General features: G+C 37.0%; 8 protein-coding genes and 1 long non-coding RNA gene across 26 annotated transcripts; 5 read left to right on the top strand and 4 right to left on the bottom strand.

The window, feature by feature from the left end:
* Positions 1-16: 16 nt before the first annotated feature.
* Positions 17-2,380, bottom strand: AT4G35987 (S-adenosyl-L-methionine-dependent methyltransferases superfamily protein). Its single transcript, NM_148403.5, has 7 exons — positions 2,146-2,380; positions 1,888-2,053; positions 1,711-1,790; positions 1,359-1,419; positions 1,159-1,274; positions 890-1,022; positions 17-801 (listed from the first exon to the last, which is right to left on the bottom strand). The coding sequence occupies exons 1-7, from the start codon at positions 2,216-2,218 to the stop codon at positions 516-518; spliced, it is 915 nt and encodes a 304-aa protein (NP_680769.4). The 5' UTR covers positions 2,219-2,380; the 3' UTR covers positions 17-515.
* A 714-nt stretch (positions 2,381-3,094) lies between these two features.
* On the top strand, positions 3,095-5,394 carry AT4G35985 (Senescence/dehydration-associated protein-like protein). Of its 3 annotated transcripts, NM_119765.2 has the most exons (4): positions 3,095-4,375; positions 4,453-4,619; positions 4,711-4,795; positions 4,876-5,394. In NM_119765.2, exons 1-4 carry the CDS (start codon positions 3,477-3,479, stop codon positions 5,069-5,071), a joined length of 1,347 nt encoding a protein of 448 aa, NP_567995.1. In that variant the 5' UTR covers positions 3,095-3,476; the 3' UTR covers positions 5,072-5,394. The 3 variants fall into 3 exon arrangements, with proteins under 3 accessions (NP_567995.1, NP_001328054.1, NP_001328053.1); NM_001342392.1 differs by having other exon boundaries at positions 3,346-4,619; positions 4,876-5,307; NM_001342393.1 differs by having other exon boundaries at positions 3,367-4,375; positions 4,711-5,297.
* Positions 5,395-5,536: 142 nt separating this feature from the next.
* Positions 5,537-6,856, top strand: AT4G35980 (uncharacterized protein). Its single transcript, NM_119764.5, has 3 exons — positions 5,537-5,770; positions 6,193-6,306; positions 6,392-6,856. Exons 1-3 carry the CDS (start codon positions 5,753-5,755, stop codon positions 6,521-6,523), a joined length of 264 nt encoding a protein of 87 aa, NP_567994.1. The 5' UTR covers positions 5,537-5,752; the 3' UTR covers positions 6,524-6,856.
* APX5 (ascorbate peroxidase 5) lies at positions 6,781-8,753 on the bottom strand. 2 transcript variants are annotated; one of them, NM_119763.3, is made up of 9 exons: positions 8,579-8,753; positions 8,371-8,495; positions 8,218-8,267; positions 8,051-8,116; positions 7,923-7,968; positions 7,761-7,843; positions 7,595-7,674; positions 7,405-7,507; positions 6,781-7,310 (listed from the first exon to the last, which is right to left on the bottom strand). In NM_119763.3, exons 1-9 carry the CDS (start codon positions 8,686-8,688, stop codon positions 7,134-7,136), a joined length of 840 nt encoding a protein of 279 aa, NP_195321.1. In that variant the 5' UTR covers positions 8,689-8,753; the 3' UTR covers positions 6,781-7,133. The 2 variants fall into 2 exon arrangements, with proteins under 2 accessions (NP_195321.1, NP_001328787.1); NM_001342391.1 differs by having other exon boundaries at positions 6,933-7,507; positions 8,579-8,733.
* A 907-nt stretch (positions 8,754-9,660) lies between these two features.
* On the top strand, positions 9,661-10,392 carry AT4G09240. Its single transcript, NR_142265.1, has 2 exons — positions 9,661-10,050; positions 10,215-10,392. It is a non-coding gene; the product is annotated as an other RNA (long non-coding RNA).
* Positions 10,393-11,472: 1,080 nt separating this feature from the next.
* Positions 11,473-13,502, top strand: RAC6 (RAC-like 6). Its single transcript, NM_119762.4, has 7 exons — positions 11,473-11,923; positions 12,044-12,131; positions 12,218-12,327; positions 12,402-12,465; positions 12,892-12,956; positions 13,034-13,099; positions 13,187-13,502. Exons 1-7 carry the CDS (start codon positions 11,825-11,827, stop codon positions 13,286-13,288), a joined length of 594 nt encoding a protein of 197 aa, NP_195320.1. The 5' UTR covers positions 11,473-11,824; the 3' UTR covers positions 13,289-13,502.
* Positions 13,231-15,959, bottom strand: AT4G35940 (uncharacterized protein; the record flags this gene model as incomplete). 8 transcript variants are annotated; one of them, NM_001342387.1, is made up of 4 exons in its annotated part: positions 13,231-14,308; positions 14,428-14,550; positions 14,770-15,136; positions 15,584-15,950. In NM_001342387.1, the coding sequence occupies 4 exons, from the start codon at positions 15,665-15,667 to the stop codon at positions 13,746-13,748; spliced, it is 1,137 nt and encodes a 378-aa protein (NP_001329926.1). In that variant the 3' UTR covers positions 13,231-13,745. The 8 variants fall into 8 exon arrangements, with proteins under 8 accessions (NP_001329926.1, NP_001329925.1, NP_001329927.1 ...); NM_001342390.1 differs by having other exon boundaries at positions 13,526-14,308; positions 14,659-15,136; positions 15,584-15,667; NM_001342385.1 differs by having other exon boundaries at positions 13,574-14,308; positions 14,713-15,136; positions 15,584-15,959.
* Positions 15,960-16,226: 267 nt separating this feature from the next.
* Positions 16,227-18,410, bottom strand: FBS4 (F-box family protein). 4 transcript variants are annotated; one of them, NM_119760.5, is made up of 5 exons: positions 18,196-18,410; positions 17,348-17,921; positions 17,172-17,246; positions 16,959-17,068; positions 16,227-16,865 (listed from the first exon to the last, which is right to left on the bottom strand). In NM_119760.5, the coding sequence occupies exons 2-5, from the start codon at positions 17,855-17,857 to the stop codon at positions 16,595-16,597; spliced, it is 966 nt and encodes a 321-aa protein (NP_195318.2). In that variant the 5' UTR covers positions 17,858-17,921; positions 18,196-18,410; the 3' UTR covers positions 16,227-16,594. The 4 variants fall into 4 exon arrangements, with proteins under 4 accessions (NP_195318.2, NP_001328655.1, NP_001328656.1 ...); NM_001342383.1 differs by having other exon boundaries at positions 16,266-16,868; NM_001342384.1 differs by having other exon boundaries at positions 16,266-16,868; positions 17,348-17,884.
* A 3,435-nt stretch (positions 18,411-21,845) lies between these two features.
* MCA1 (PLAC8 family protein) lies at positions 21,846-25,551 on the top strand. 5 transcript variants are annotated; one of them, NM_119759.4, is made up of 9 exons: positions 21,846-22,263; positions 22,817-23,032; positions 23,125-23,557; positions 23,636-24,048; positions 24,218-24,333; positions 24,464-24,535; positions 24,643-24,749; positions 25,004-25,097; positions 25,181-25,551. In NM_119759.4, exons 3-9 carry the CDS (start codon positions 23,147-23,149, stop codon positions 25,231-25,233), a joined length of 1,266 nt encoding a protein of 421 aa, NP_195317.2. In that variant the 5' UTR covers positions 21,846-22,263; positions 22,817-23,032; positions 23,125-23,146; the 3' UTR covers positions 25,234-25,551. The 5 variants fall into 5 exon arrangements, with proteins under 5 accessions (NP_195317.2, NP_849503.1, NP_001329715.1 ...); NM_179172.3 differs by having other exon boundaries at positions 22,184-22,295; NM_001342380.1 differs by having other exon boundaries at positions 22,240-22,429.
* Positions 25,552-25,554: the final 3 nt, after the last annotated feature.

Genomic DNA, 25,554 nt, shown 5'->3' with positions numbered 1-25,554 from the left:
TATAGGCTCACACACACAAAAACAAAGATTCTTCTAGATAAAAAGATGGCTGATTCCATCTCAAATGATTCCTTGGTTCATCTCTACCATTCCCAAACGGTTATTATTAATTCCCTTAATAGTACAGAAAGTTTATTTTCAGCACTAAGAAAACAAGAAAAGACTACTAGAAGTTAGATTAAAAAAGCCGGATTTAGAATGAAGAAAAGTTTGATGTAGTTCATCAATGGCAGTACACTTGATCTAGAATCTTTAAAGCTTTTCTTATTAATATTGTTCTATATCTTCTCTTTAATTGAACGGCTTTGCCTAACTCGTGTATGTGTGGTGTGGACCTCTCTATACTAATAAAGGAAGATAGGAGCATCTTGCAGAGAGTCAAAAGGTTTCAACTTTCAAGTCCACCCACTTGATATGATATCCATACAACTCAATATGTTAAAAAAAAAGCTTGAGAGATTAGGTGTACCTCTGCGTTTATTCCCCATCCATAGCCGCAAATATGAGAGTCTTGACTAAATCTGATTAGTAATTTGAATAAGTAAAGGGTAGCAATGATTCTTGTCATAGTTAGGCCAAGCTTCGTCTCCTTTCACAAGCGTCTCATGGCGCTTCCAAACTTGTGCATCGTAGTTTTCAGTTAAAATGTAGTGTAAACCAATGTCCTTAATCTCCTTCATGAACTTTTCCAAGGAGTCACCTCTCTTAGGACTGAAAAATAATGCTTCGGAGGCTTTTTTGGCTTTAAGCAGCATCTTGATGGTTCTCGCAAGGTCCTTATGAAATTCCTTGAAAAATGTACTGTTGAATCATAAAAATATGTGTCATGATAAGGGATGAGAAAAAAACATATCGAAAAAGCGGAAGACTAAAATGGAGAGCAAGGTACCAATCGCTTGCAACTATGATGTCGAAAGTGTTGGTTAACTCTGAAAGTTGATGCTGATTCCAGTGCAACTCCATGGCTTTTACGCTTGTGCCACCAAATGCCATGGAGTTGGTTTCTATGTTACGTTTAATATCTGGATGTTAAGTACATCAATGAATCCAAAACGTTTTGAGTACCGAGATTCCATATCTCAAGGGTTTCAGCCATAGAAGAAGACAATTCTAATGAAACAGTATATGCACAACACAAAAACAAAACATGAAGGATACAATTGACTACTTGGGGGTTTCCATCGGAGATTACCACTTCTGATGCCTCGGTTGCAGCTGCAATAACTAAACCGGCTAATCCATACCCTGATCCAAGCTCAATTACTCTTTTACCTCTGCAACATCCCAATGAGCCGAGTAAAATTAAGTAGACGAAGTTATAAAAGAACAAAGAACACAGATGCAAATCAGTCTTAAACCTGAAACGTTCTGGCTGAGACTTGCAAAAGTAGGCTAGTACTTCTTCAGAGGGCCACTGACCTGGAAAACAACGACAGTATGAATTCAGAGAATCACAATTTAGATAGCATTAGAGTTCCCTAAGCAACTAAATCTTTTTTATTCTTAACTTGTTTGAATCATGGTTAATGCCACGTTGTATATTGACAGACTAAAAGTTTAAGCAGATATAGTTTGGTTAGCGATTGTATCAGCCGCAAACAAGCCAAATACACAGAGCAGAGCAGCAACATTGTACTACTAAGTTTCAAAACCAACAAAGACACTAATTTATGTGACAAGTAGAGAGATACAGTGAGATTGAGAACTTACAGACAAGTCCAGTATTATCAATGTTGTATCGATTAGATATCTCGAAGTCATTGAGATCACTACAATTATCCACTCTTTGTCTGCATATATTTTAAAGAAGCTCTTAGGAGTGGCAAATCTATCGAACAAAACATAACATTGTTTCATTTGATGAAAACTTCAGATCAAAATCCTAACGTTAGATAGAGTTTGGGAGAGCCAGTGATGGGAAGTGTGTAGCAAACGGATGCTTCACGAGACTTATCCGATTGAGGAGAAGAGTCCACCACTTGACAAGGAATCAAGTTGAATCCTTGAGTTGCTTTCCTTGAAATCCGTTTGGTCTCAGTTTGAGATTGAGAATCTGAGGAAAATTGAAAGATGATCCATTAGCTATGCGAATGTGTGAAATCGAAAAGTGGATGCAGGAAGGAGAAGGAGTAGGGGAGTATCAACCAGATCTACGGAGAAGCGCTTGGCGAAGAATTTTCCATCTAAGAGCAGAGGAAGAAGAAGAAGTGGGATCCATTGAAGAATCGTTATAGCTTTCTCCGCCGGAATCTGAAATTTCTCTTGCAGACTAAACAGCAAAACAGGGAAGATGACGATTTCGCTTCCCGGCGAACTTTAGTTTGGTTTTTTTGCCTTTTTAACACAGTACTTTTTGGGGGTCAAACAAAGTACAGTGAAAATTAAATTGTCAACTGTAAAGTACAGTAACATTTAGATTCTGATCTCACTGATGTTAATTATTTTAAAATTGAGGACTTGTTTTGTAATTTAATATTAAAAGTGACACAAGATGACAACACAACTGCTATAACTCAAAAGTCAAATGACAATTGTCAAGGGATAAAAGCTGTATGTTAGAAATAAATCTTATTCACTCTTTAGATTTGGTGCACAATTTTTTTTAAAATCTATAGATTTTCTTAATCTTACTTATTTATACAGTTTTAATTACTCTAAAAACTCTATTGATTTTTTTTTTGACATCTAAAACTCTATTATTTAATTTTCAAATAATTGTACTTCATAGAGTGATATGAGATTATGCAATTGATTTCTTCTTAAACAAAATAGAAAATAACATGTGACAGAATATTATGTTTTTAGTAGACATATATTTTTATACAAAAAATAGTATAAGTGTTATATCCCTTTAAATCTTATTCTTATTTTTATACAAGAAAAAATTTTCATCATCATAATTGATTATACCTTTTAATCATTTTTTTTGCCTTTTATGTTTTCTAATAGAAAAAAAAACCAAAGTTTTCCTCCATGGTTTAGGTAAGATCCTACTGTTAAATAGAATTTCATTTGGCAAAACAAAGTCAATACAGATTACCATTATCATAGTCAATTACACATCTTAATTACTTGAATAATTCTTGTTTAGTGTGACACTAAAAAAGGTGGCAAAACAATAAACAAATGTACAATATACACTCAACAAAAAGAAATTTTGGATATAAACAAATTTAATATTTGGATAAAGCGCGGGAAAATCTCCTAAAATAGTTAAAAAAAAGGTTAAACCGGCCCGGTTCATAGTCAAAAAGTATGCTCCTCTTGAAACACGCAACGCCCACGTCTTCCTATCTCCGAGACTCCGACAGCAAGGTTACTTAACAGTTAATCAAACTAGATTCGCTTTCTTCCATCACTAATCTTCTGACTTTTTCTATTTCTGCCCCAAATCTTTTTCAAATTCATATAAATAACCAAACACTTGTTCTTCTTCATTCCCCCTTCGTCTTCCTCCTCCTAAATCACCGGCGATAATGGAATGCTCTGCAACTCCTCCCAAGCTTTATCCAACCGTCGACACTTCAACCACCGTTGCTCCTCTCCCTAAGTCCTCTTCCTCCTCCTCTTCTACTAATAATAATAATCTCTATCCTTCAATCAATGTCAATGATCTTGTCAACAATATCTTCCCCGATCCCACCGCCTCTGACTCAGCTTCAGCGCCTCCTCTCGCGACGGAGGAAGTGATTCTCACAATCCACGGCGCGATGGTCCACCTCATTGACAAATCCTACAGCGTAGAGCTCGCTTGCGGCGATCTCGAGATTCTCCGTCTTGTTCAAGGAGATATCACCGTCGCGGTTTTCGCTCGCGTCGGTGACGAGATCCAATGGCCGTTGACTAAAGACGAACCCGCCGTTAAAGTCGATGAGTCTCATTACTTCTTCTCGCTCCGACCCGTTAAAGAATCCGAGTCATCGGATCATTCAGTCAACGAAACAGAGAACGAGATGTTGAACTACGGATTAACAATGGCTTCGAAAGGTCAAGAACCGATGCTTGAGAAGCTAGACAAGATCTTAGCTGATTACAGTAGTTTCACAGCGGAGGAGAAACAGAAAGAAGAGAACGTTTTGGATTTGACGGCGGCGAAGGAGACTTCACCGGAGGAGCTGAAGGGAAAGAGGAAAAAGATGGTGGAGAAGCAGTGTACGGCTTATTGGACGACTCTGGCTCCGAATGTTGAGGATTACAGTGGCGTTGCAGCGAAACTGATCGCTGCTGGTTCTGGTCAATTGATTAAAGGGATCTTATGGTGTGGGGATCTCACAATGGATAGACTCATGTGGGGAAATGATTTCATGAAGAAGAAGTTGTCCAAAGCAGAGAAGGAGAGACAAGTTAGTCCTGGAACTTTGAAACGTCTCAAAAGGTACGACCTTTATTTGCTTATCTTTGATATTTGTGTTTTAAACTTTTTATCGAGGTTTTGAGTTATATATGTAACAGAGTAAAGAAGATGACAAAAATGACAGAGAAAGTGGCGAATGGTGTGCTCTCTGGTGTTGTTAAAGTTTCTGGATTCTTCTCGAGTTCAGTGATAAATAGCAAAGCTGGGCAGAAACTCTTTGGGCTTCTTCCTGGAGAAATGGTTCTTGCAACACTTGATGGATTCAGTAAGTTGACTATATCGTATATCTCTTATCTATCTTTATTAGGCTTCTGATGATTGAAACTAATAAAGATTTGTTTACCCATTTGTGACAGACAAGGTTTGTGATGCTGTCGAAGTAGCAGGAAGACACGTTATGAAAACAACTTCAGATGTAACTACTGAAATCGTCGATCACAAGTAAGTAACTGAAAAAGTTTACAAGAGAATGTGCTCATACCATGCCAAAAAGATAGTTAATGTTTGGATGTTACTTGTAGGTATGGAGCAAAGACAGCACAAGCGACAAACGAAGGGCTTAGCGCAGCAGGGCATGCTTTTGGAACGGCGTGGACTGTTTTCAAGATTAGACAAGCTCTTAACCCCAAGAGTGCCATGAAGCCATCATCACTCGCTAAAACCGTAGTTAAAACGGCAGCTAAAGAGAGAAAGAAGGGGAAAAAAAGTTCTAAGTAGGCTAATGGACGTTGTGTTGTTTGTATATCAATATCATTGCCTTGGTACATAAGCATTAAACAGACCATAGAGGTTTGAAAATATTAGATTTTGTTGTGTTGTGTTGTTGTTGATGCAAAAGTGTTTTGCTTCTTCAAGAATCATGAGATTTATACAAATATTTATACAATTTTAGATAATGTGTTTGAATTGGTAACCGCTAAATAGCATATAAAGTGAGTATAATTTGTCCCTGATCTCGCAAGTTTCCAATAAAATTGAACAAACCTTTCCAATAAGTCATCTGTATTTGTATATACTGACTGATCCGATTTAATAAGAACAAAATCAAATCTTAAAACCAAAAAGAAAAACCTTTGATCAAAAACATGATAGGACAAGTAATTGTGTGATGATGTCACAAGCTTTGTCGTTTTTTTATGCGACCGGAATAAAATACACGGCGTTTTACAGTAAGTAAAATAGTGTTTATTTCACTTTCAGCCCCACAATTTAAGAGAAATTATCAATCAAACCCTAGTAGTATCTGAATAGTCCTACAAAATAGAATTCGAACCAGCGAGCTTGGTGTTTCTCGAATTCGAAGCTGAGATCCAAATTAGGTAAAGTAGGTCACTTTGTGGTAGCTGTCTTCTACACAAGACCAGAAGAGAGCCAAACAGAGGAATACGCTTCTCCACAATGACAGAAGAATACGAGGTGCGACTTCTGATTTCTAATTCTTCAGCTTTATTGAATTTTTTCTATGTTTTGAAATTCAGATTATTAGGGATCAAATCGGATGTAAAAGCTGTGTCATTTTTAATCTGCGCCATGAAATCAAGATGTTGAATCATTGTTTAAAGGAACAAGTATTCAAATTATGGTTTCTTCAATGTTACTGGAATGGGGAAAACCAATTTATAAAAATCTGAGCTTTAGGATTATTAGTGAATGGTATCACTTCCTTTTTGATCAATAAGAATCATGATTAGTCTTAGATGAGTCCTTTGGCTTTTATCTTAAATCGGAATCCTGTGTAGCTTCGTTGTTCTCTGTTTCTGATTCTTAACCAAAGTTCATGACTTTTGGAGTTTGTTGTGTAATTGTTATTGAAGAGTTGAGCTGATGATATCTTATAGGTTGATGAGCAGAAGCAAGCTGCTGCTGATGTGTTGTTTAGTTATTCCAAGTTTGCAATGGCCTGCATTGGTAACCATACTCGTCCTACTGACATGAGGTTGCATTTGATGAAGGTAAGTTATTGAATTGTTTCAGCCATCTAGTGTGATTTGAGTATGACCACTTTTAGGATGATGACTCTAGCTACTTTTTTTATAGGAGATCTCTGGAATGCCAACTTCTCTGAAAGGAAGAGACTCTTCTAGAGCAGCTTCTCCTGATCCACTTGGCGAATCATCAAGCTCCGGTACTGCCAGGCTAGATAAAACGGATAGTTTCAGGGCACTTTGATTTTAGTTTTTCTCCACTTGTCAGGGTCTCATAAGATATATGCTAGTGGATTACAGGATAAGTATCTGTGGCCGAGGAACCTACTTATCAAGTTTTAACTTTTGATTTCGCCCATGATAGTGTCAAATGTTATTAATGCTGTATTCTCAGATGTGTGTTTCTGAAAAAATAAATGCTATGCTGCTACTTCGAGATAAATATATCTCCCATTTCTTGAATAGAGTATTTACTTATCGTGTATTTCTATGTTATTCCCGAGCACAGAACATGGTTTCTTGAGTCAGATTGTTCGTTATGGAAACCATGAGTCATCAAAAGTTGGAAGGTTATAGCAACCTAATCAGCTATTGATATTCCTGGTTGTTCCAAAAGAAATTTAGTCTTCTCATCCACAGTTCGTTTCTCAGTTAGACTCTGTATCTTTAATTTGGTAACAGTAGTAATTGTTTTTGAGGAGAGTTCACATACTGCGATGTAACATCCATAATTTTGTCCAAAGCACTGAAGCTTGAAAAGGAGCATGGAGGTAACATTGCATGAATCTTTGTATTTATTGCATACATTCAATTAACATTTTTCTCTCGTCCCTTATTGCATCTGCGAAACTTCCTCACTTGCCTCTTCTGCTTGCTTCATAGCATATTGTAAAGATCACCACAGCTGCAGCAACAGCGATTCCAAGCGTCTGCTGCGTCACTGCTGAAGGAATTCTTCTTGGCGGATTAAATCCTAGTTCTGAGAGTTTCTTGTGTGAAATTGCATAGGCTTTGAAGAACATATCCTCGTCCTGACATACACATCAAAATCATTTTTGTTGTTGATGAAACCAGAGAATCATCCAAAGTAAAAGTTTCTTATAATCGTAGTGAAATCTAATCTACCTTTGCATACAGCTTAACAAAAGGGTGGAACTTGGGATCATCAAGTAGAGCCTTGTCGGTTTTAAGTTGTAGCAATCCCGGAGTCTCCCCTTTTAGAAGCTCTCTGAAAAACCAATCAGCAAAAAATGTAAGTTTCAGAACTCTCACTCTCTCTCGCTTTAACTCTTGTGTGACTTTATCGTTGGCTTACACGAAATACGAGTTATCAAACTTGAGAGGGTCCTGTGTCCAAGGACCTTCAAAATCTGATCTCTCCTTATGTGCACGTCCCTATATACAAAGTAGCAACCAAGTTGGTTCATTGGAGCATGTTTAGTGACTGGCGGATATTTTGAAGGATAGTTAGTAATAAGTACCAAAGTGTGACCTCCAGAGAGAGCTACAATGTCTCTATCCAATAGACCCATACGAGAGAAGAGAGTTCTTAAATGTGAGGCACCTGCAATAATCCAAAAGGAGGGCTTAGTCAGTTTGTGAAATAGAATTCCGTTGCAGGAGCTACAAGCTGCAGGAGTAACCTTCATTTGGATTTGGAAGTTCTCCATCGTCCGCGGAATCAGCATCCTGGTATCATATTTCTCAACATTAGTAAACTCACTTAGCAACGATGATTTAACGCATACGCTTTAGCGGTAAGTGTAACTACCTTACGGCCTGGTGTAAATGGGATTGCAGGGCCGCCAGTAACCTCCACTGCAACAACTCCAGCGAGCTGAAATGAAATGAAAGAATCTGTCACGCTAACCATCAAGGGGGAAGAGAGTATTTATGAGTTTAATGGCTTCGAGATGCTGTATACCAATGTTGATTTACCTGATAAAGGTCTGCGTAAGAGACTCTGGGATGCTTAGCCTTTACTTCCTCTGAAATTAGAAACCAAAATTTAGACATCAAAGGAGACAGCAACCGCTTGCAGGTCCTGAAGAGTAGTAGTAACGGATTAGAAGGTTTAATCATAAAACTCACCGCAGAAGGCGACTGCCTTCTCCAAACCTTTGTTGTGTGGACGGTTTAGCTCTTCCTTGAATCTGATAGATCCATTGGCACCTCCGGTTTTCTTCTTGGCATCATAGGTTCCTGCATCATGCCATCTATATGCACAGAAGAGTTGGCATTTGGAAACATCAAGACAAGAAAGAAAAACGGAGAATGATTCTGAGAGCAAAGATCTTACGCAAGACGGAGCATAATGGGAGCACAGTTTCTGGAAGAGATGAGAGCTCGAAGGTCTCTACGAGTTTTCTCTATCTCTTTGAGGTACTCTGCATCAACGTTCACTGCCATTGTCAGAATTTCAAAGAGCAAGCAAAATAACTCAGACCGATGAATAAGATTGAAGAATGACTCAGAAGGATGAATATATAAATAGGATTGAAGAAGAGTTTAGGGGAGAAGAATGTTTTGTCATATGGAGAAAGCAAAGTATTAAATATAGTTATGGGAGAACCCTTTTGCTAATCTTCGCATATATTCAATTTTTCATCTATGCAACTATAGTTTATTCAAAAGTTTTAGTTACCATCCCGTCGCAAGCAGAGCTGGGGCATAACTATCTCGGAAGAAGATTCTACCTAACACTAAACTACATTGGTTGTTTGAGATCAATTTGATTGAAATGATTTCGTTATTGTAATAACAAATAAAAACAAGATAACTTTTAGACATTTTTAGTTTTGAACAAGATATGACAAACATTCTAATCCATAAAGACAAGCGTTTTGGTTCCTACTTCGTATCAAGAGGGCTACTTACTAAGTTACTATTTGACCTTGAGAGACGATCGTTGTGAAGGTGTTACACTAAAATATTAATTATCCACTAATGACGAACAGTGTCCTTAATTTTTTGTTGGTTTGGGGTTTTGGTTGGGTCTCTATTGGCCCATTGGGCTTATTATGAATGCTTCTAGTTTTTGTTGTTGTGTAATTTTCATCTCGGTGTCAACCTGTCAAGTCAATTGTCACCTCATGCACAAACGGTAACTTATTTGAGACGCAAAATTTACAACGGTAAGAAAATATAGACGTTAGAAAAGTAGCCGTTGAAAGAAGAAATCCGAAGCTGCCTATATAAGTGGCTCGTGCTCACTCACTTACTTCCCACAATCATTTCTTCTTCTGTATAATCGCTTACTATTCTCGTAGTTTCAGAAAGCAAAAGTCTTTTTTCTAGTTGAAAAACCAAAGAGAGAGAGAGTCAGAGAGCTCAAAGTTCATCCAAAGTTAATCGAGAGCAAGTTTCATTCCTCTCAACAAAGTTCGTCCAAGGTTTCTCGTAGTCACTAGCCGAACTCTGCTTTTAAGATTGGTAAGAATTCTTAGATGTTTCCTTACTTTTCTACGACTTATGTTGTTGATCGAAACACTTTCATGGTCTATTCTTCTCACTAAAGTTTCGTCAGTTTCAGTTTTACGCATCATACTATTTTCACTTTGTCTAAACTCACATCTTCCTCTGTTTTCTTTTTCGAGTGTTCTTGCAGGTTTCTCTCCAAGCAAATAGCTAGAAATGGAAGGCTCATCAAGCTTCACTACAACCAACGCAAAGAAAGAAAAACAGAGAGCGTTCACCCAATTTCCCCGTGATTTCATTATATACTATCATCGTAATCAAGAACTCTGCTTTGAGACTCTGCTTTAGGGTTTGGTAAGAATCTGATGTTTCTCCTTTTTGTTTGACGAATTGAGCCGTGTATTTTCTGAAACATCTTGATTTTGGGAATTGTAGTCATAATGTTAAAGAGAGTTATTATAGTGTAATTTATCTTTGAGAAATTTCTGCCATCTAAACTGTTTCTGACAATTACAGGTGAGAGAGAGAAGAGATAAATGATCCGTCACAGTCACGACAAACGATCCACGGCAACCTTTGGCGGTGATAGCGGGCTTGTTGCGCCGGGGTATCATCTTGGACTTCCAGTTGACTACTCGCCGTGATGTTCAGGGTTAGTTTCATCAATGCTCTTCTTATATGTCTCTCTCAGTCGTTACTCTGTTAAAAGCCATATAATAAATCGTAGACTTGGTGAGTTATTTGGTCGGATTTTATAGATTAACTCTCTCATTCATCCATATGTAGCTCGTGTATTTATGATTTTTATGATTTTTTGTCATTGCATATTTTCAAACTTGTTAGTAATTTTGGAATGTTGATTTGATAAAACTGATTCCAACTCCACGAATCCTGGTTTATCAAAACTGTGATTGTATCATCGTACACACATCAAATAAAAACTTTTACTTTGAACATTTTCAAATGCTAACTTTTTCCGACAAATTAATTACATGGTTTGTGAAAGATTCCCAACTCTTAACGTTTTTGTTCTCGCTGTCGCAGGTTTTCTTATCAAGGAAGGTTACGTTGACCCGAATAAGTTCATTAGCATAGACATCTTTCCTCACGAAAGGCAAATATGACCAATGTTGACATTTTACATACTCGGTAAAATATTTGTTAGTTGAGATTATTGCAATTTTTGGCAGAAAATATTACCACACTTTGTTGACATACAAATAAGTTCAGGTTTGGTCCATACACCACATTCTCACTAGCCAACATGCAAATTCAACTAACCACATTCAATATCATCAAACATCCTTGAAATTTTAACATAAATTTGGCGAGTATGCGGAAGAACTAGTGCATTACAACTTTATTGTACCGCAATTGGCTGATTGGTTTCATAAATATTGAATCATAACTTAGAGATTTTTTCACATTTGGTGAGCATCCGGAAAAACTAGTAAAAAAATGAATTAGAATAGTAAAACAAATCGTACTAGAAATTTTACAGACAGTTAAAAACACGTATAATTTTAGCCAGTGTTAATTTTTCTTATTTGCATTTTAAACAACAAAGACAAAATACATTATGTGCAACTCCTTTATTTTACTTTTTTGTATACAAGATAAATAAATTAATTTGAATATACACTAAAAAATCAAACAGAAAAAAGAAGAAGAAGTAAAATAGTAATTATTTAAAAGACAACAGAAGAAGTAAAAAAAGTAAAAAGATTGCAAAACAGTCGGAAGGTTGAATGGCTGAGATTAATCGAACGCTTCAATGGCAATTATTTCCGGCCATCACTTTCTTCTCTACTTCTTTCTTTCTCTCTCTAGTTGTTGTTCTCTCTCTCTCTCGCATCCTCCAATTCATCGTCCTCACGTTCCCTTTTGTTTATTCATCTTCCTTCCTTCTTCACATTTCTGATTTTCTCTATTTGGGGGGTTTGTTTCCACATTATACATATCTAGGGTTTTGAGATGGTTAATTGAAAGATAATGGTCGAAGTTTCGGAGGAATTGGCTTCACATTGTGGGTGTTTCTGGCTTCCTCAGGTTTAAATCTGAGGTTGATCTCTTTTGTTTTTTGGTAAATTGTGACATATTTTGGCTCGAAGAAGAAGAAGAAGAGGCAATGAGCGCATCAAGGTTCATAAAGTGCGTCACCGTTGGTGATGGAGCTGTTGGTAAAACCTGTTTGCTGATTTCTTATACCAGCAACACCTTTCCCACGGTATTCATCAATCATTCTCCCTCCTTTTTTTGATATCTGATTCATTTGATTCTGATTGTGCCATATATGAATTGGGATCCATACATACTAAAAATGTTGTATACATTTCCATTGGAACAGGATTATGTTCCGACTGTTTTCGATAACTTTAGTGCAAATGTGGTTGTTAATGGAGCCACGGTGAATCTTGGATTGTGGGATACTGCAGGTAATGAATGATGATCCAATTCATAATCCTTGGTGAGAGAGCTTTCCTTGATGAATCGGTCGAAATTATGTTTTTGGTTTATGCAGGGCAAGAGGACTATAACAGATTAAGACCTTTGAGTTACCGTGGTGCTGATGTTTTCATTCTTGCCTTCTCTCTCATTAGTAAGGCTAGTTATGAGAATGTTTCCAAGAAGGTCAGTTTCGTCCGAACTGGTCGACTATTTAACAATTGAGAGTTCCAAATTTTGATGCTTCTTTTCTTTTACAGTGGATTCCTGAGTTGAAGCACTATGCTCCTGGTGTCCCAATTGTCCTTGTTGGAACCAAACTAGGTTACTTCCTCCTCTCACATTTGTCCTTGTTTATGCATTTATTTATATATATGTCTGATTCCCATGCTTACACTGCCATTTTCCTTTTCACTTTATTAAGCTGCTCTGGTATAATATATCATGACATTAGTGGACATAAAACTTCACCTTCTCTTGATTGTGGTTAAAACTTGTACATGTTCAAGATGTATTCGTTAGGTGAAACTGAGGGTAGTTTTCAGAGAATATCATTGGTCAACAGGCTTCTTCTTGTATCTTGCACTTCTTGTGATAAAGCAACCATATCCTATAACACACGCCTTTAAGCATCCTCCAATGAAATAGCTACTGTATAGCAAGTGTATACCTTTATAAAAGACACTTGCAAGATCTTCAGTCAACTCATGATCCTGGCCTTTTTGATTGTCTAACCTTGGTTGTTGTCAGATCTTCGAGATGACAAACAGTTTTTCATCGACCATCCTGGTGCTGTCCCTATTACCACTGTTCAGGTAAGAATACAGTTATTTCCTCAGTGCAATTTTATCAGCTTTACCACCGTTAAGCATTTTCCCTCTCTGCATGGAAGGGAGAGGAGCTGAAGAAGCTAATTGGAGCGCCAGCTTACATCGAGTGCAGTTCAAAATCACAAGAGGTAAACGAATAAAAGACATCTCATGAATCATCTTTTCGGTGTTGGATTCTTCATCTTTTGATGAAAACAATGTGACTATAACTGCAGAACGTGAAGGGCGTGTTTGATGCAGCGATCAGAGTGGTCCTTCAACCTCCAAAGCAGAAGAAAAAGAAGAACAAAGCACAAAAGGCCTGCTCCATCTTGTAATAGCACTCATGGAAGTCAAGAAGCTCTTTGAGATGAGGATGACAGGGTGGTTTAAAAAAGTATCGCTTTTTCATTTTTGTTGTTGTTTTCCGTTTTCATTTGTGATCTCTTAGTTCCGTACAAAACGAATTGTGAGGTTAATTCAACTTCTATTTTAACTGATAGCCGAGAAAGCTTGTCTAGTTATTTACAAATGTTTTATCAATTGTGATAATGTTACTAATCCACTTCACATGAAAATTCCATTTCGATTTCTCATTCTATTATTATAAGAACAAGAGAGATTGAGACGAAATACTGATATTACTATATTGGTTACCAACCGCAAAGAATAACAAACAGTGTGTTCTTCTTATACAACCTTGGAATTTTAAGGCTAAACCAAAAAACTGTCTGGTCCAGAACATGGATGTCTCGACCAGATTCCTTGTTAAAAACTTCCTGCTCTTTGATGTTATCAGAACGGGACTGTGTAAGGTAAGGCGTAGACATCAGCTTCTGGTAAAAGGCGAGCACATGGCCACCCCATTGTATTGCCTACTTGCTTGATCTCATTCTCTCTATTAAGTTGTTTGCATATTTCTGTGGTGCTACTTGGCGGCTTCTTCATGGACCACCAACATTCTTCATCTTCAGAGTTAATGAGGTCTACTCTTCTCTCGATCGTGTTAGGGACCCAATTCTCAACTACGTCCAAGAATTGCAACACCATGGATGGAGGGCAATTGCATAGGCTTTTAGGAGGTTGATAAGTTTCTCGAGTAGAGGATGAGGATATCTTCTCTTTACCGTGTTTCCCTCTAAAAATGGGATCTTTCCTTTTCTCTTCTCGTGGCTTCGAAGCATGTTCTGCTGCAGAAGTGGAACAAGGATGTTGATTAACCGGCTCTCTAGTAGGAAGTTGGGACGAGTCTAACTTTATTCCCCGAGAAGGACCTGGTTTTTCTTGATCCTTATTGGTCATCATCACCTCGGGATCTTTCTGCCTTCGAATAGGCAATCGAATCCGAATGATGCTTTCTTCAAATTCATATCAACAATTTGAAGAAAGAATGTCATCAATGTCCTGATAAGGTAATTAGACCCAACAAGAATACAAGATCCTTCCCCGGGGAAGGAAGAAACACAAACAAACTCACCAGAGTCGTTGTTGTTATGTCTAACATCGAGAGGCTGCTGTTTCTCTTTCTGCTTCTCCTTGTTGTTATGTCTACCATTGAGAGGCTGCTGCTTCTCAATCCGCTTCTCGTTGTTGTTGTTATGTCTACCATTGAGAGGCTGCTGCTTCTCCATCAGCTTTTCGTTGTTGTTGTTATGTCTACCATTGAGAGGCTGCTGCTTCTCAATCCGCTTCTCGTTGTTGTTGTTATGTCTACCATCGAGAGGCTGCTGCTTCTCCACACGCTTCTCGTTGTTGTTGTTATGTCTACCATCGAGAGGCTGCTGCTTCTCCACACGCTTCTCGTTGTTGTTGTTGTTATGTCTACCATCGAGAGGCTGCTGGACCTCCTTCTGCTTCGGTAACATCTCATTGCTGTTAAGAGTGCTATCACAAGAGTTTTGGGACGTCGACTGAAGCAGCTCACGTTCTACAGTAAGGCTGCTCTTCTCCAAACAATTGACTTCACTTTCTTTTAGTTTGTGAAAAAGATCAACTTTAGCACCGTCTTCTTTACGCCGTCTCTTATGACTGCGCTTTTCGCTTCCAACTTCCTTTCCTTCCCTCTCCTTCCTCTTTTTCTCCTTCTTCTCCTTCTTCTCCTTCCTCTCCTTCTTATCTTTTTTATCCTTCTTATCACTTCTTCTATCCTTCCTCCTTTGTTCTTTCTTAGCTTTCTCCTCCACCCCCTGAATTTACACAAGCAATCAACATCAATTAGTTCACAGAACTTGCCAAATTCAATACAAAAAAACAGAAACAAGCCCTCAGATAGACCAGCCCTTAAACTCCAAACAAGTGGTGTTCGCACATTTAGTCAAATTACACATTTTGATTAGAGTAGACAATGAATGTGCTTGACTCGCATCTTTTTGATTAAAATTGCCACCTTAAGCGAACGATTAATATTGAGACATTGATTCGAATGCGTGCTTTTTGTTTACTTAAGTACAACTTAAGATCATCTTTTTCAATTAAAATCTCGCAACATTCTCTATCCCCCATCTTTCAAGCCAACAATTTTTAGTAAACCTTAGAACACAGATGATACCAGAAACTGGAAACACAAGGAAGCTGAGCATTCGAAATCTCATGAACCCGAAACCCAAAACCGAGATTTAAATGCTCAAACAAACCTTGATCGATGATACGATCACAGCCTCATCGCGGATTCCGTTTAGTACATAACCAGGTGGCGGGAACGGAAAACACCGAGACATCTTACCACACGATTACACACAAACAAAATCCAAGCAACAAAAAAAATTGGATTGCGAAGGTGAATCGGAAAATATGAAATCTCAGATCTCGCGAAACCCTAGATCGATCACGAGAGACCTCGAGTGAGTTTAAAGATGTTAGGGGTTTCTAATAACGCGCCAAAATCAAATCTAAGAGGTTACAGTAGACATAAGCCAACGATCGGAGGTAATAGTTGAGCGGAGAAGATCGAAGGAGCCGCGAGATCTCAGAACCCTTCGAAGCTCTCCGATTAGAAAAAGTGTTTGTTTAGAAGACATACATCCTTTATTTATAGCCAAATAAAGGATTGGCCCTACAAGGGACAAAAGCCTTGTTTGGCAACAGGGATATAGTAAGCTTACACGCGTCGAGACTTTTCAATAATGGATCTTCGGCAATAAGTTTGGGCTTGTAAGATCGTAAATAGGCCCAACTAAATCAGAGGCCTTAAGAAAAATATAACCAAACTTGAACCGAATCTTATTCAGTTCAATCGATTTAATAATATCCGGTTTAACATTTAAGTACGGTTTGAATCGCGGTACGATAAATTGGAGAACTCAATAACCAATAAGATGAAAGCAAGGATAAGCAATCAAATTATATTAAAAAAAAAAAAGCAACTGATCCAGATAAGATATGCAGAAAATATACACAAGACTCAACTGACCAAATCAAAGACGCTTATTATGACAAACTCAAGAGAGTAAAAACTTGAAAACCCCTTAAATGATACTAGGAGATTCCCATGTAAACCTAAAACCCTGAACTAGCACTGCTACAAAACTTGCATGCTTCTTACTATAGGTAATGATGATCATCAAGAGCAATGATCAATTATGCAATGAAGACAAAACCTACTATCAACAGAGAGAGGAAACCGATATGACTGCAGCTAAGTGTAATCAGGTGAGGTTGTTTTGAGCAACAGCTTGACATAGTTCATCCTCATAGAAGAGCACTCGAGGGTGCTTTGGAGCCATTGGTTTGAACAAAGTCGGCCTCTGGAGAACAGAAGGAACGATGCATCTTGAAGGAAATGGTGTCTGGTCTTGGAAAAGAACAGCAGTGATTTGCTTCATCTCCGCGAGTTTGGTTCGAGAGGGTGGTCTAGGAGCATGTTTTGGTGCTTTGGGGGTATGTGGGCTTGACACCATTGTTGGGTTTCCATCTCCTCTGCTAATTTAGATCAAAGAAGGTTTTGTTATGAGCCAAACGAGTTGTTTGATGCTCTTTTCAAAAGGGTAAAAGTTGAAGTAAAACATGTACCTACGAAATGGCCAACGATTTATTGGAACTGGGGTCATGACCCTCAACATTTCCTGTCTTGAGCGGTCTGGTGTTGTATAATTGAAATGATATTGTCTTGCAAGTATGGTCTGTTTCAAAGAAAAGTCAAAACAGATTAATACACATCAAGTAAAACTGCAAAAAATTGAGCTTTTATGGATGCAAACTTAAACAGGGGAAAGAAGAACATACGGCCATTCTTATTCTTTGAGAAACATGGAAAACAGCCTTCAGCTGGTCATGGTGCAGATGACAAACTATTTTAACCTGGAAGTTACAGAAAGTGTGATCTTTATAAGAACTAACTTCATACATTCAGATGACTACCAAAAAGAACCTATTAACTTAAATGTAAACGAAAAACTTACCAGTAAATCCATGGGAAGAGACTCAAGCTGTGATTCTGAAACGCAAGGATCAGCTTGGGGAGTTTTTGGTGTCCTCAACAGAGTGTTTTGCATAACAATACCCATTGGGGATAACATTAAAGGGCTTTTCTTACAAGTATTATTACTCTCCACCTGCAGATCATCAAACTTCATTGGCCTCACCAGAGTACTCCGCTTAACAACGTTGACAGGGGACAACATAAGAGGGCTTTTTGGAGAATTCAACTGTTCCACTGCCATTTTATTGTTCCTCGCATGCTTAATATCAAATACAGGTACTCGTTTCTTCCCCAAATCATTGCAGGACTTAGTATCAAACACAGGTACTCGTTTCTTCCCTAATTCATTACATGACTTAGCAGCCGATGCTTTGCTGTAACAAAGCTGAACCAAAGCCCCTGGCTTTAAATACTTGTTACTTGAACTTTTCAACTTCTTTTTCCTCACCGAGGTTTTTGAATCCAAATCCTTTGGAGATACCTTCCCCATATGCCTTCTTTATCCTCCTAACAGCTACTACAACACTTCCCAATAGATTAATTTCCCTATACACCTAGTGAAAGCAGTATGAAAATCATCAATCCAGAATTGAATCAATAAATTATGATAAATTAGATATCGAAAAGTCCAGATTCTTCAGACTTTGCTCTAGCTGGGTAAAAAACGATTAACTGATGGATAACGAAATTGAAAAGTTAAACCTCAGCCAAATCATTCAATCGATTACACTTGAATAAACTATCAAATCAAAGAAGTTGGAGAATCTCGAGCAAATTTAAACCCTAGAAATCGAAAAGGAAAAAAAAGTCACGGAGAATGATTATTACCTAAATTAACAGAGACCTCCTTCTTCGATAAACATCCAGATCGAGAAAGACAGCTTCAGATTAGAGATTCGATAGGCGGAAAGAGGAAGCTCGATATCGAGAGAGCGAAAATGGAGGGAGAAATGGCGATAAGCGAGGGAGAAATGGCGATAAGCGAGGGAGAATCGATTTGAGCAAAGAGGGAGTGAGAGAGAGAGAAATGGAACAAAAAAAGAGGCGCTAGGGTTTTGATTTGTTTTTAATTTGGGCTCTGATTTTGAATTTATTAATTACGCCCGCCAAAACGATTTCACTAAACGCTACAATTACCAAAGTAATCGCTATACGTGGTACGTTACGATTGGTTAAGCATAGATTATCGGAGACGTGGGACCACTTTTCACTAGCTCTACCAAATTTGACGGCGGAGATTGCGCGTTCAGATAGATTCGACCTCTTACTTTTAGATTTTTATTTTATTTTAAAAGATGGTTTAAGTAGTAGTACGACTTTTCTTTTTTACTTTATTCTTTAATCATTTCGTGTAATGACGTTTGTATCCTTATCCTTGTGGGCTTTTACGCTTTGGGAATGAAGGGTAATTAGGAATTTCCAGTATGAGCTATGAAGTGCGGGTCCAATGTTGGGGTACTTAGCATGATTAAATTGAATGTTAGAAAAGGACACTATTAACCTAAATCACGCCTTATTAATTACGAGAGTGGCTTTTCTTGTGAGTTTTTTTTTTAATCTCTATAGGATATTAATAACGTACTGGATTATTAATTGAGTGAATAGATTCAAAATTTTGGAAACTATATAACTAAAAGCTTTTCGATATATCACAAAACGAAATCTGAATTTCCATTTTTTCTCGTGTTGGTATTAATTTCCTTTTCTCGTTGTTTGTATCACGTGAAGGGTATTTTGGTCTGGTATCTTTAATTGCACAGCTAGACGACGAGAGTACCAGTTGTCTATGAAAAGTCCATTTCGGTTTGGGCCAATAACGCAATAACTGAGTTACGTGAGAAATAGAATGGGCTTACTAATCAATTAGTTCAGCCCATTTGTATAATGATGGGTTTATGTTCTTGTTTAAAGTTTTAAAGTAACAATCCATTTGTGCAAACACAACCTTAAACAATTTTGGATTTAAATTTTTTTTAAAAAAACTGGAACTTAATAGCTGCTATTAAATTACAGAAATAATTACTATTGGGTATAATTTATTCGTATTTTAGCATATATTAAATGTGTTTATTTAAAGCTATTATTAGTATATGTTACAGGTTAGTTGATTAGCACATAACTTTTTATTTATTTTATGAAGTTATATTGTATTTAGTATATAATAAGTGTTTGTAAATGCATATGAATATATGATTGTAATAATATACAGTCGTTTTATCAAATTATAAACAATAGTAATGTTGATCGACACATATAATTTGTATATTAGTCTAGGTTTAACTTAATTTGTATTGGAAACTAACTGAGAAAGGGAAAAATAAACGGTATTGGTAAAAGCATTGAAAAATGAAAAAGATAGGTACAAAGTGTGTTGATGCTTATAGTTTAGTTATTTATTTTATGTGCTCAGAAGCAATGCAGATTCTGAGAAGTACTTTCTTCGTTAAACTATTTTTTTTTAGATGTGATTCCGACAAAGTGTTAGACATTCGATAACCCCAAACAAAAATTAGTTAAAAGTACTGTATAAATACTTAGGTTTTAGTAGTGATATTTTGTTTTTTAAATGTGTATGGAAAATTTAGCTGTCCCATTTATTGTTACAGATAAGGACATTTCGAGACATATTTTTTAACATAAAGTAAGAAGCACGATTATTCCCAACTAAATCACATGGAGACAATTCACCTAACGACTAAAACAACAGTTTGTCTATCTTCTTTACCTCCAATAATAAGACGTCTCCTCTCTTACTTTTACAATTATGACATGTTACATAGATCATGTTGTGTTAGTTCGTTTGAAATTTTGCTTACAAAAATTAGGTTAACTTAGTTTGTTTGTTGCATAGTAAAACACACTCATATATACCAAAACCGTTTATAGGCGTGTATATGATACATTCCCACTACGTTTAAAGAACAAATTTGATGTGATCTACTTGCTCTTTTAAAATACATTACAGCACTAGACAAACGATCTATAGTGCAAATGGGTAGTTGACATCAACTTTAGTGTAATGTATTCCTGATACTTTTTGTTATGTTATTGATTTATATCGTATACAATTCACTAATCCATATAAAGCAACAAATATTAATACAAACTACTAGAGTACATACAAAAAAAAGGTTATGTTATTGTTTGGACTTGATTAGCATCGGAGTTTAATTTGCAGTTTTGTGTGTGTAATGTGTGAGTTGTTTTAAAAGAAGAATCGAATGGACATTTACAAGGTTTATATAAGTAAACATTTTGATCATTTCCGTCATGGAGCAACTATAACAGTATAAAACACTTTATAAAAACTAGTATTTAAATGTTAAAATCAGTAATATACTTTTGGAAAAAAGAAATGGTTACATATATAGAGTAAAACGCATGGTATATAGGCACTCTCGAAAAGATAGAGGGCGTAGTAGTCATAGTCCACCAGGACCACCACCACCACTACCAATGTCTACCCTTCCCACGTATGCATATGTATGGAGACTTGCCAAAACCCTTCTAAGTTGTAATCTGGATAATCATAAAACAAAATTTTAAGAATTAGTAAAACTTATCGCTTGAAATGTATAGAAAAATAGTAATACTATTAAGTTTTGTGCATTTTTCATATCTTAATTTTTTGTTTTTTTTTTGTCAACCAAGATATGTAAAGATAAATTATATTTTTGAGGGTTTCTTTGTTTGTTTGTATTGTTATCTTTTGGTCTCATACTTATGAAAGAACACTATTAGTTTACCGTCCGTTTCGCCAGCTGTATAGAAAAACAATCATGGTAATCCACGTGCAGCAAGAATAATATGGGTGTGAAACTAATTAAACTAAAGCATATGTATATTGAACAAAAAAGAGCATAATTACACCATAACTGCAATTCAAAGACAAATCAATTTCAACCGAAAAAGGGCCTAAAGGTGAATTTGTGACGCTTTATTTCTTTAACCATTATCATTATAGTTACTGCAATTCAAAGACAAATCAATTTCAAGCGATCACATCTCATTTTTTTTTATCCCATTATGTTTCTCTGTTTAATTATTTTAAACATGCAACATTTCCATACTATGCTTTCTTCATAATCCGTCTTACATTAACATGGAATCACAATTATAGTCTAATAACAAGTATATGACCTATCAAGCTAAGTTAGCTTTACTCTCAACATTACGAACGCCAATACGCCACCTGCAAGTTTTCCCGATCAGGAGTTTCAAAATTCTCAGTGGTCACACGGATATACATAAACTTTAGATTTTAGCCATTGGAATTGTTCATATATACATATACAACTTAAAACAAATATCAATATTTGACGTCGTTGCGCCTTATATTACGACGAAAAAATTACATTATTCGTTTCAAACGAAGTCATTTTATGCCGACAACCAATAAAAAGACAACAAAGTCACATTTTTAAAATTTTTGTAAGACAATACTTAACAGGAAAGTGATAATCTCAACGGCTTTTTATAATCTCAAACTCCAATATATTATTAAGGTATCATTAGTCCTACACAAAGGTTATTTATTTAGCAATGTCACGTATACCCATCAACGTGTAACAAACTACATTAACTACTTGTAGCTAGAATTTATGAAACTTTATGGTTAATAAATAAAAACAGAAAAGTCACCAGGGGCACATTGGTAATTAGAGAGAGTTTTGCTGGGCCTATGGGTAAAAATACATGGAGAAAAAAGCAGGATGGGGGGGCTCTTGAGCTCCGACGAGTGGCAAGTGAAGAAGGTGTGGGAGAAAGAAAGCTAATGAGAGAAATACATAAATCGACAAAAACAAACCGTCTTCTCATCTCTGCCTCTGGATTTAACTCTCCCTTCACAGTTGCATAGAATCTTCTTCTCTGCTCATATTTTGAAGAAATCTCCAGGTGGTTTTGCATTTTCCTGGAAACGTATCTCTGTAATTCCTAGACTTGAGTAGTGTTCTTCTTCTTCTTCAAGCATTTTCCATTTTTTTTTTGGGTAATTTTGTTATAGTATATAGAAATCCGTGAAGAGAAAAAGTATATCGGTTGTCTTCTTCATTGCCATCATGTGAGCATTCCAATATTGTTTCCTCTCTCTCTCTCCATTTTTTTAATTTACTTAAAAGTTTTCTGTGATTTTCAATGTCTTTTTTCTTCCACTTGACTTGACTCTCGGCGGAGGAGTTTGTCGCCGGCGAATTGTTCAAATCGTCGGAGGTTGAAACTGTTCATATTTGTGCTACTTTTACTTTCTGGTCTTTGAATTTTACTCTTTCGCTTTCGTCAGCTTCAAGTCTTTCAAAGACAAATCATCTTTAGGGATTTTCTTAAAAAAAATTTGTTTGCTTTATTGGTGTTGAAGATCTTTGACGTAGAAAGCCTATAGACCTGGAGAATCTCTTTGATTGGTATCTTATGGACTCTCTTTTTCTCTTTGTTGCTTTTGTTGTCGCAGTCGAAGAAACTGCTCCCTCTTTTAGTCAATTCTCGCTTCACTCCCTCAATATAATGCGATTTCTCAACCGGAATATCTGAATCTCTCGGTGGTTACCTCTGATATATCGCCAGGAACTGAACTCCTACTCGATCTCTATCAACAATGCCGTCCTTGTAGAACTTTGGATCCAACTCTCTGATTCCGTCAATTTCCATTAATATCAGCTCAGCGAAGGTAAAATTTCCAACAATCTCGATAATTCCATGTTTTTGGATCTTCAAGTTATGTTTCCTGTGCATAATGATGATTCGGTTTCTATCGACCAGGAACTTTGAGTAGAAGAAGATAATGTCACATTCATGGGATGGTCTTGGGGAGATTGCGTCAGTGGCTCAGCTGACTGGTTTAGATGCGGTCAAGTTGATTGGTCTCATAGTCAAAGCTGCGAATACTGCTTGGATGCATAAGAAGAATTGTCGTCAATTCGCTCAACATCTCAAACTCATTGGGAATTTGCTTGAACAGCTGAAGATCTCTGAGATGAAGAAGTATCCTGAGACTCGAGAGCCTCTCGAAGGGCTTGAGGATGCTTTGAGAAGGTCTTACCTTCTGGTCAATAGCTGTAGAGACCGGAGCTATCTTTACTTGTTGGCTATGGGTTGGAACATTGTTTACCAGTTCAGGAAACATCAGGATGAGATTGATCGTTTTCTTAAGATCATACCTCTCATCACTTTGGTCGATAACGCTCGCATTCGGGTAATTTTACCTGCATTTTGGTCTAACAAGTTTCTCTGCTTGATGTTATGGTATATTGAAATTTTGATTGTTATACAGGAGAGGTTTGAGTATATTGACCGTGATCAGCGTGAGTACACTCTGGATGAAGAGGATAGACATGTGCAAGATGTTATTTTGAAACAAGAATCCACCAGAGAAGCAGCATCAGTACTGAAGAAGACTCTCTCTTGCTCATACCCTAACTTGCGTTTCTGTGAAGCTCTCAAAACAGAAAACGAGAAACTGCAGATCGAACTTCAGCGGTCGCAGGAGCATTATGATGTGGCTCAGTGTGAAGTCATTCAGCGTTTAATTGGTGTTACACAAGCTGCTGCTGCTGTTGAACCTGACTCTGAGAAGGAGCTGACAAAGAAAGCTTCCAAAAAATCTGAACGTAGCTCAAGCATGAAGACGGAATATTCGTATGACGAAGATTCTCCCAAGAAAAGCAGTACTCGTGCAGCTTCGAGGTTAGAATCTCATGTTTGTTCTAAAGATCCAAATTTCCTTACAAGTTTAAGAAAGTATAATCTTCAATTCTTTGCTGTGACTGTAATGCTTTTAGGTCTGTTTTCATGTTTGAAGGCTAAGATTTGGTACAATGTTCTATAACATCGGTTACACAATTGTTCCATGCAGATCCACTTCTAATGTTTCATCTGGGCATGATCTGCTTTCACGAAGAGCATCACAGGCACAACACCATGAAGAATGGCATACCGACTTACTAGCTTGTTGCTCGGAACCTTCTCTTTGTAAGACCACACTATTTGTTTACAATGTGGCTCCACTTTGTTTTCTCTGTTACATAGATGATTAGCGTTTCACATTCTATACTTCCTTGTTATCTGCAAAGTTCTCAAAGATTCAATGATGGAACCGCAGGCTTCAAGACATTCTTTTTCCCGTGTGGTACTTTGGCAAAGATTGCCACTGCAGCATCCAACAGGCACATCTGTAAGGGATATTATTGAATACCGTGACTTTATTAATTTTCAATCTTTTAGTAATACATGTGAAAGCTAATAAGTCAACTGGATTTTTTTTAATTTTCGCTCTCCCAGCTTCAGCTGAAGCATGTAATGAGCTAATGGCGTATTCTTTGATACTTTCTTGTTGCTGCTATACTTGTTGCGTGAGGAGGAAACTCCGGAAGACACTGAACATCACGGTATTACATTCTCATTCTCTTCCACTCGCTTGAATCCTTACCATTAATCCCATTTGATCCCAAAAATCTATATGCTTCCGAGAAAATTTCTATCATTTGCATACCATAAACAACAAATGAAATTTCGGTTAAAGATTAAGTAGACACCTGCAAAAAAATTCAGTAGTAACTATCATGGTTGAGATTGAAATGGCTATGTTTATGCCACTCAATGTAGAGTCGGAATGAATGCTTAATGTTTTCTGATTTCGCAGGGAGGATTCATTGACGATTTTCTATCTCATGTAATGTGTTGTTGCTGTGCCCTTGTACAAGAACTGAGAGAAGTTGAGATTCGTGGGGCATATGGTATGATTTACATACAAACATATTATCAATATTTGTTTCAATCTTGAAGCACTAACAAAGATCTGTCTCTCATATCTTTGCAGGTACGGAGAAGACGAAAATAAGCCCGCCTTCGTCGCAGTTCATGGAACATTGAAATCTTCTATTATACAAAAGGTGAACAAAAACAACGATTTGTTGTAACTCTGGATACGAGACGAGATTCTTCTTCGTACTACTCACTTAATATTATTGTGTTAAATCGTGGAGTCGTATGTAAATTAGTTTGGGATTCTCATCTTAATTTCAGCAATTTGTGTTGTGTGTATCACATATAGACTAACTAATTCTTATTTCAACCTTTTATCACAAGATAGGGTATTAGGTTTACCGGATGGCCAATTGAACCAAACTTGTGTTTTGGGTCAAAATAGTAGTTTTCTTTTATGAATCAAGGAGAACATATACAATTTGCTGG

The sequence above is a fragment of the Arabidopsis thaliana genome, chromosome 4 (genome assembly GCF_000001735.4).
Source record: "Arabidopsis thaliana chromosome 4, partial sequence".
Taxonomy (NCBI): Eukaryota; Viridiplantae; Streptophyta; class Magnoliopsida; order Brassicales; family Brassicaceae; genus Arabidopsis; species Arabidopsis thaliana.
The sequence above is the reverse complement of the archived record's forward strand: the minus strand, read 5'-3'. Positions and strand labels throughout refer to the sequence as shown.

Bases quoted from the DNA above. Each gene is read 5' to 3' on its own strand.
- AT4G35987 (NM_148403.5), bottom strand. From the start codon at position 2,218: ATGGATCCCACTTCTTCTTCTTCCTCTGCTCTTAGATGGAAAATTCTT. The intron at 2,054-2,145 runs GTTGATACTCCC...AATTTTCCTCAG, and splicing joins AGCGCTTCTCCGTAGATCTG to ATTCTCAATCTCAAACTGAG. The intron at 1,420-1,710 runs GTAAGTTCTCAA...GTTGTTTTCCAG, and splicing joins TGATAATACTGGACTTGTCT to GTCAGTGGCCCTCTGAAGAA.
- AT4G35985 (NM_119765.2), top strand. From the start codon at position 3,477: ATGGAATGCTCTGCAACTCCTCCCAAGCTTTATCCAACCGTCGACACT. The intron at 4,620-4,710 runs GTAAGTTGACTA...CATTTGTGACAG, and splicing joins TGCAACACTTGATGGATTCA to ACAAGGTTTGTGATGCTGTC. The intron at 4,796-4,875 runs GTAAGTAACTGA...TGTTACTTGTAG, and splicing joins ACTGAAATCGTCGATCACAA to GTATGGAGCAAAGACAGCAC.
- AT4G35980 (NM_119764.5), top strand. The intron at 6,307-6,391 runs GTAAGTTATTGA...CTTTTTTTATAG, and splicing joins TGAGGTTGCATTTGATGAAG to GAGATCTCTGGAATGCCAAC.
- APX5 (NM_119763.3), bottom strand. From the start codon at position 8,688: ATGGCAGTGAACGTTGATGCAGAGTACCTCAAAGAGATAGAGAAAACT. The intron at 7,675-7,760 runs GTACTTATTACT...CTTTGTATATAG, and splicing joins TCTCTGGAGGTCACACTTTG to GGACGTGCACATAAGGAGAG. The intron at 7,311-7,404 runs GTAGATTAGATT...TGTGTATGTCAG, and splicing joins TTGTTAAGCTGTATGCAAAG to GACGAGGATATGTTCTTCAA.
- RAC6 (NM_119762.4), top strand. From the start codon at position 11,825: ATGAGCGCATCAAGGTTCATAAAGTGCGTCACCGTTGGTGATGGAGCT. The intron at 12,466-12,891 runs GTTACTTCCTCC...GGTTGTTGTCAG, and splicing joins CCTTGTTGGAACCAAACTAG to ATCTTCGAGATGACAAACAG. The intron at 12,957-13,033 runs GTAAGAATACAG...TCTGCATGGAAG, and splicing joins TCCCTATTACCACTGTTCAG to GGAGAGGAGCTGAAGAAGCT.
- FBS4 (NM_001342383.1), bottom strand. From the start codon at position 17,857: ATGGGGAAGGTATCTCCAAAGGATTTGGATTCAAAAACCTCGGTGAGG. The intron at 17,247-17,347 runs GTAAGTTTTTCG...TGTAACTTCCAG, and splicing joins CTCTTCCCATGGATTTACTG to GTTAAAATAGTTTGTCATCT. The intron at 16,869-16,958 runs GTACATGTTTTA...GATCTAAATTAG, and splicing joins AATCGTTGGCCATTTCGTAG to CAGAGGAGATGGAAACCCAA.
- MCA1 (NM_119759.4), top strand. From the start codon at position 23,147: ATGTCACATTCATGGGATGGTCTTGGGGAGATTGCGTCAGTGGCTCAG. The intron at 24,536-24,642 runs GTAAGGGATATT...TCGCTCTCCCAG, and splicing joins AGCATCCAACAGGCACATCT to CTTCAGCTGAAGCATGTAAT. The intron at 25,098-25,180 runs GTATGATTTACA...ATATCTTTGCAG, and splicing joins TGAGATTCGTGGGGCATATG to GTACGGAGAAGACGAAAATA.